We start from the raw sequence: 6740 nt of genomic DNA, 5'->3' as shown, positions 1-6740 counted from the left end.
TAAAAACTATAAGACAGTTACAAGTCTGCTATGCAGTAGAACTACCACTGCAGCATTAGGACTGTACTTCTCCTATTTCTAGTCTCCATTATGTAGACTGAGTCTGAGGCAGTCACCTTCTGTGCCCTTTCATTTTCCAAGTTTATACGGGCTCTTATGTGCTACCAAGAGGCTTCATTTGCAACCCAGTAGGTCTTCAGTCTGCCTGTAGCGTTACAAGGGAACATGCAGTGTTGTGGTGCTTTGGGCATTGATTGTGCTTTTGCTTTAGACCAGCTGTAAGTGAAGAAGAGACGGAGAAGCTCAAGGGGAAGAGAGCGAGAGTTGTGCAGATGCGGAGGATCTGGGCAGGACAAGGAGCTTCTCAAAAGCTAGGAGATCTTATGGTGATGCTAGGTATTTTTTGTGTCACAGCATGCACAATGCTAAAGGGCTCACGATGGTGTGGGGGTGGAAGGATGGAGGGGAGCTCTGTGTAGCCAAGGGCTACTTCCTCTTCGTGGCAACTGAGTCCTCTAGCTCAGCCCTTAACCACGGTGGGATTGTCCCTGTTGATATGTCCATCCGGTTGTCCTTCAGCCTGATTCTAAATGCTCGCAGCCAGGAAATGAACCTGAACAGGTAGAAATGACCAGGCCTGGCTGTTGTTTTTACCGGTCCCCATTCCCAAAGCAGTGCATTTCAGCAAATACATACGGACAGGCTCAATTGTTGCAGAAACTTTGCTTTTCTCCTGCTGAGTTGCTTCTCTCTTCCAGGGGCCGTGGGGGCCTGCGAGTACGCAGGCTGCACACCACAGTTCTGCGAAACAAACGGGCTCCGATACAAAGCCATGGTGGAAATCCGGCGCTTGCGAGGGCAGCTGACAACAGCAGGTGAGAGCTTTGCCTGGGATTATTTTCTGCTGCAGCATGCTGCAAGCCTTTGCCTACTGTTGGATGCTGCTAGCTGCCTCCTTGGCAGTTTCTGTTAGTATACGCCTCAGCCAATTTAATTAGCTTGCGGGGCTTGGCTGCCTGCAGGGAGCAGCAGATGGGCGGTGGTGCTCGGTTGCACCCTTTCTTTTCCAATCTTGAGAGACCTTTAATGGTTGTTGTCTTTCCTCAGTGAACTCGATCTGCCCCGATGCTGGCCTCTATGTTGATCCAAAGATGAAGCCCCCGACAGCAGCCCAGGTGACCTATTTGAGACAGATCGTGTTGGCAGGGCTGGGCGATCACATTGCCCGAAGGATCCAGGCAGAGGAACTTCTGGACGAGAAGTGGAAAAATGCCTACAAGGTAAATAGATGGCTTAACTTGACCAGCCCCATCCTCCCCTAAGAACATGAGCCACAAATATGCTTCTGTGTGGAGCGTGGCCTTAAACACAATCCCCTCAGACCTGCCCCAGCCTCAGTGAATGCAGGCTGCACTTTCTCACTTATAACGTGGGGATAATTCCTGTGAGATCTCTTGGAGGGGTTGGGAAGCTTCATTGGCAGATATTTATGGTGTACTTTGGAGGGAGGTGATGCAGAAGACCATGGTCTCCTCAGAAATCACCACCAGCTCAGGGAAGAAGTATATAAGTTTTGGTAACCTTACAGAGGCTTTAGACTAAGCCTGTGCGTTTGCTGCCTCCTCACCCTTCTCTCATTTATCTTGAATTCCCTTGTTTTCTTTAAGACTCCTCTCCTAGATGACCCAGTCTTCATCCACCCAAATTCAGTGCTTTTCAAGCAGCTCCCAGAGTTTGTGGTGTATCAGGAGATTGTTGAGACTACAAAAATGTACATGAAAGGTAAAATCGCTTTTCCCTGTCTCTTCGGATAAGGTTTGCAACAGGTCTGAGCAGAAGGACCGGCTAACCAGTGCCCTTGCATCAACCCCATGTGCCTTTTGGGGTTTATAAAGCAAGAATGCCTGCTCAGGGCAGGTATTGATGGAGCCATCCTCTGATTCCTCTCTCTTTAAAAAAAAAAAAACCAAAAAAACAAAACAACAACAACAAAAAAAAGGTACAGGCTGGCTGTGGCCAGCTGGAGATGGCCCCTGGGACTGCTCACTCTTAGTGGCTTTTGCCCTCTTATGTAGCAGTGGTGAAGGTGATTGCTGATACGCTCTTTGTTAGCAGTATCTTGGAGCTCCCCCCTTCAGGCAGTTTTATGTTCTTTCCTTAGGGCTGACCTGGGAAAATGATACCCGTGTGGGAGATGGGTTTCTCCCCCCCCCCCCCGACTTTCATGAGCGGGGAAGAGGGAGTTAACAGAGCCAGATGGCCGAAAGAGTTGGACCGAATGGCTGACAACCACTTTTGAGAATCCAGTCAGAGAAGAACAGGCCTAGTGAGATTAAACTATTCCTTCCTTCCCCCCAACAAAATGCACCGGAGGAGGAGAGCAAGGCTTGGGCCCTGGAGACCTTTTCCCCATCCCTTTCTATGCCAGTGGCCTTCATCTGTAGGTCCTTTGAGGGCCTGTGAACTAAAAGGGCCCTGGGGTAACCTGTGTCCTGGCTAGAAAGGAGGCCCTAGGTTCAAGATTCATTTTAAGGTGTGACCCTGTAAATGTGAACAGGTAGGTTGTTCTCTGTGAAAATGCTTCATTTGTTTCTGTGTGTCTTTCCTCCAAAGGTGTTTCGGTCATTGAACCTGAATGGATCCCCGTCCTCCTCCCTCCCTACTGTCACTTTGGGAAACCAATGGAGTATCCTCCTCCATCCTACTGCCCTGAGACGGGCCGAATCAAATGCCACCGGCCAAGCGTCTTCTGTAAGTTCCTGGAAGCGTTGCACGTTGTGAGTTAGCTGCACTGTGTGCTAACGTCTCCTCTAAACTGTTTCTTGTGCTGTCGAGACTGTCAGTACAGCACAGGACTGAATACAGCTGGTCTTTGGTTTTATACAGCCAGACAGCTTGATGGTTGGTCCATGTAGTTCTGTTGGGCTTGGTTGTGTTGGTGCAGACTCCTAGCATGATCCAAGTGTCACCATAACAAGCTGTCTGCGTCTCCAAGTCCATCATATCTGATACGTGATCTCTCCCTCGGAGTCTCCATGAGACCCACTGTGACTTGTGTTTGCAGATCGAGTTGGCTGGCAACTTCCTGCCGTGGAAGTCGATTACCCAGAGGGCCTCGATCGCTACAAATACTTTGCCAGGTTTTTTTTGGAAGGGAAGGTAAGGGTATTGCCACTTGCATTGGCTCCCCTTGCAGGAGAGATCTGACTTTTGCCCTCTTGCAGCAGGCTCATCATGAACGCTAAATATTTGCTCTTCTAGGTTGTTAAAAAGCTGGGGTCGTACACCCACTGTTTGCTCTCCAGTTCGGTCACAATGCTGAAGACCTGGTCCAAGTAAGTTCTGAAAAGCAGCAGACTAAATTTACCACCTAATCGCCCCTTGGAATGTGTATTGGAGTTGTTAGTGGCAAACTGATTCAACAAAGCAAAGGCCAGTGACCTTCAACAAAAGGGCTCGGTTGTGTTTTTCAGGGTCTTGTAAACATTTACTCTCACGGGTGATGATCACAGCGATTCCAATGAGTTTTATTTAGGAGGAGTGAACTTGCTCTCACGTATAAGTATTGGCAGGAACTGTGGTGGCTCCGCATTTTGCTTCTTTACAGGTCAGGCAGCTCGTTCCGTTTGCATTCAGCTGAGTAGACGTTCTAGGTGGACTTTTTCCCTCCCTTTGGCTCCGAAAGGATTTGTGGGAAGTTGTGTCTCAAGAACTGACACATGAGTTCCTGAGTTTCCCTAAAAATCCTGATGCCCCTTAAGTTGTGTATCGTGCGTCGGGCGCACCATGGGAGTAAATGCCAAGGCATTTTCCGGGCGGGTGCAGTTAAGCATCGCAACAGACTGAAATGCTTTTACCTGTGCAATACGGGGATTGCCTATCTGGGTCTGACTGTAGATCCAGCCCCCAATGCCCTGTCTCTCAGTGGGCATTATCACATGGTTCAGGTGCCACAATCCTGTTAGGCAAATGGCAGATTACCAGATCCCTGTGTTAGATACTGTCCTGAGCTCTAAGGCTGCTGTGACTGCAGGAGCCTGGTGGATTTGTCCCATTCACTTTGTTCTTTAATAGTGCCTTATGCCAGTTCAGTCCCCCAGGGCCAGTCAGTGCAAAGTGTTATGGGTATGAGTTCCTTTCACTACAGGTATAATTATTATAATTGACAAACAGGCAAGCGTAGGACCTGAAACTGCTTCCATTTAGCTTACTGGAACCAACTGAATTTCAAGCAGATGGTGGCCTTTTCCCTTGGGGGCTGCCTCTTGCATCTACAGTTGGCCTCGTAGGAATATTACTAGGAAACACTTTCCAAATGCTACCCCAAAAGCTTTCAGGGAGCTGCATCTGTCAGCCTGCTGGATGGATTGCATTGGATCTTTATTTTGGAATCTCTGCAGGCTTCAACCCCGGACAGAAGCTCTCCTGCAGGCTCTTGTGTCCGAAAATGCAGACTGCCGGGATGCCTTGCTGGCTGCCTGGAAGAAAAATCCCAAGTGTAAGTGTCCGATATGCTGGGGTGTGGCAATTGAGCTCTTTAAATGAAACCTGCCAGGCAGTTTGACAGAGCAAATTTGAAACTTTCAAGGACCAGATGGGCCTGAAAACACTGTTGGTTTGGGTGTTTCCATGAGACTGGCTGAGAAGAGCCCTGAAAGCTGGCATCTTTGTTACCTGGAGGAATACACTAACTTGCAAACATCCTTAAGTAAAGCAGCTTTATTTGATAGGATTTTAGAATAATGCATTATCCTCTTTTTTTTTTTCCTGTCCCAGTTAAAAGCTATAAGGGTTAGCAAAGCATTTACCCAGAGGCAGGTTGTCTACTTTGCTCTGTATTAGATCCATGGCTGTGCCTTTCTTAGGGAGTCCTGCATTGCTCTAATGACTCCTTTCTTGCTTGTGTGTGTGCATAACTGTCCCATTGGACCTAGTTGGGACTTAGTGTCTCCTTACCCAATTGCTTTCTGACGGTGTTTCCTACTTAACCAATTTCTCATGACAGTTCAACAGTTCCTTATCTCGGGCCGTGCCCCTAAGGGTTTGAGTAACATCCTCTGACTTATCTTTGCCTTGCAGAATGTGCACAGAACCATAAAGATTTAAAAAGGCCTTGCGCATGGAGATGCCATTGCTGCAAGCTAGAAATTTAGCTACGCTGCTTGTTGTGAACACCCAGTTACAATGGGAGTCCCATTGGCTTAGCATCGCTGCCCTCTCCAAACAACTCCAAGTGCTTGCATAAGCTTCCCAGAGGATATTTAAGAACACCTCCATTCAACACCTGAACCATCAGTTGCCCAACAGTGAGAAATCAGTAGGCCCCATAATGTTTTGAAAACACTTTCTTTTGTAATTTTGCCCGAAGTAGAGTTTGGCTTTGTGAAAGATGAGTGGGATTTGTAGGCAGGATGTCAGCAACAGCAGGGGGACTGTCCTGTGCTAAGGATGTGTATTTTTAACAGCCTCAGATGTGCAGAATTGCATGTACCAGGTGCAGCCAGGAGCAAGAATTAATTCCTGGTGGGATTCCCACTATTCACTTGCATAAAACTTGCCTACTTGTTAGTGCATTTACATTTTGAGAAGGTGTGCAGTGCACTAATCTTCAGGCCTAAGGGTTTCCCCTCTTTTTACTAGTAGGGAAATTGAGTAGAGGACCAGAGGTTCCTGTTTGCCAGTCTTTTGCGTGGGCCCTACATTCCTGTTCGTTCGTAGGACCTAAATCTGCGAATACACACGCTTCCCTAGAAGCACCCGGTATCCCCATCCAAGTCAGTGCGCTACACATGCGTCGGTATCTTCTCTCAGGCTCCAAGTTGCTAATTGAGAGGGACACGTCAACCCCTTCAGTTGTACCTTTCCTGAGTGGAAAACATCTCTATCTCTGAACTTTTAAAACTGAACAAAAGCAAAGGAGTCTCCCATTTGGTGTTGTGCGCGAGGACAAAGTGTGCTGAAGGAACCAAAAAAAATCCAGCTTGCACCCAGTGAAAAAGAAAGCTTTGTAGTCCCTAGAAAGTGTGTTGGAACTGAGCCTGCCTTTTCCCCCAGTTAGCCGTCTCTGCCTTCCAATAACTCGCCTTTCTGTTTCAGATTTGCTATCTGCATATTGCCAGTGGATCCCAGAAGTTACGCATGACGAAGTAGCCAAGAACTGGCCCCCCGTTGCACAGTGAATTGTCAGGATTTCTCTTCCACAGACGTCATCCATCCCTCTCCCATATCTGTTGAGAACTGGCTTTTGCTAGGAAGAGTGAAGGAAAAGAAATCTCTGCTTAAAAAAAAATGGTTTCTTAATGAAGGACAAGTGAACTGTTTGTTTTCACAAAATGATACTTGTCTTTACCCACTTTTGTTAAAAACCCTCTTTTTCAAAAATCTTTCCAGTTGTTTGGATGGAGTGTTTAGTAATATTTATTACCTTTCTGGATAACTGTATCCATTGTATTTAATAGATTTTTTTTTTTTCCAGAAAAGTTTCTCTTAGACTACATTAGTCACGTGGATGTAGAGTTCTGGTTCTGGGCAAGAAAAATGTTTTCTATGCTACTGTGAGGATGTTGTAATGAAAACCCACAGCGTTCCCAGGCATCCCGTACATGTGACTGCAGGTCAAGACTCACATGAACACGCAGCAGCTTCATGTTCCCGGTACTACATTCACTGTGGGAATTTGCTCTGGGATCAGAGTGCCTAGAACCTCCTTCCTTCCTTTCATTTTTGCCTCTTCTTGCCTC

General features: G+C 47.2%; 2 protein-coding genes across 4 annotated transcripts in view; both read left to right on the top strand.

Annotated features, from left to right (window-relative positions):
- The window catches only part of DHX37 (DEAH-box helicase 37), a 25333-nt gene extending 18646 nt beyond the window's left edge, over positions 1 to 6687 (top strand). The window contains exons 19-27 of the mRNA XM_019538937.1: positions 272 to 396; positions 759 to 875; positions 1108 to 1280; positions 1668 to 1782; positions 2614 to 2751; positions 3065 to 3159; positions 3262 to 3335; positions 4401 to 4498; positions 6097 to 6687. Coding sequence (XP_019394482.1) covers positions 272 to 396; positions 759 to 875; positions 1108 to 1280; positions 1668 to 1782; positions 2614 to 2751; positions 3065 to 3159; positions 3262 to 3335; positions 4401 to 4498; positions 6097 to 6179 — 1018 coding nt within the window. The 3' untranslated portion in view covers positions 6180 to 6687. The remainder of the gene's footprint in view (positions 1 to 271; positions 397 to 758; positions 876 to 1107; positions 1281 to 1667; positions 1783 to 2613; positions 2752 to 3064; positions 3160 to 3261; positions 3336 to 4400; positions 4499 to 6096) is intronic.
- The window catches only part of UBC (ubiquitin C), a 26672-nt gene that overhangs the window by 10051 nt on the left and 9881 nt on the right, over positions 1 to 6740 (top strand). Inside the window, exon 2 of one of the 3 annotated variants that reach the window (XM_019538943.1) lies at positions 1551 to 1562. The exons of the other annotated variants lie outside the window; for them this stretch is intronic. The gene's annotated coding sequence lies outside the window, so the exon portion shown is untranslated. The remainder of the gene's footprint in view (positions 1 to 1550; positions 1563 to 6740) is intronic. 3 annotated transcript variants of the gene reach the window in all.

This window comes from Crocodylus porosus, unplaced genomic scaffold (genome assembly GCF_001723895.1).
Source record: "Crocodylus porosus isolate Cpor-Errol unplaced genomic scaffold, CroPor_comp1, whole genome shotgun sequence".
Classification (NCBI taxonomy): domain Eukaryota; kingdom Metazoa; phylum Chordata; order Crocodylia; family Crocodylidae; genus Crocodylus; species Crocodylus porosus.
The sequence above is the reverse complement of the archived record's forward strand: the minus strand, read 5'-3'. Positions and strand labels throughout refer to the sequence as shown.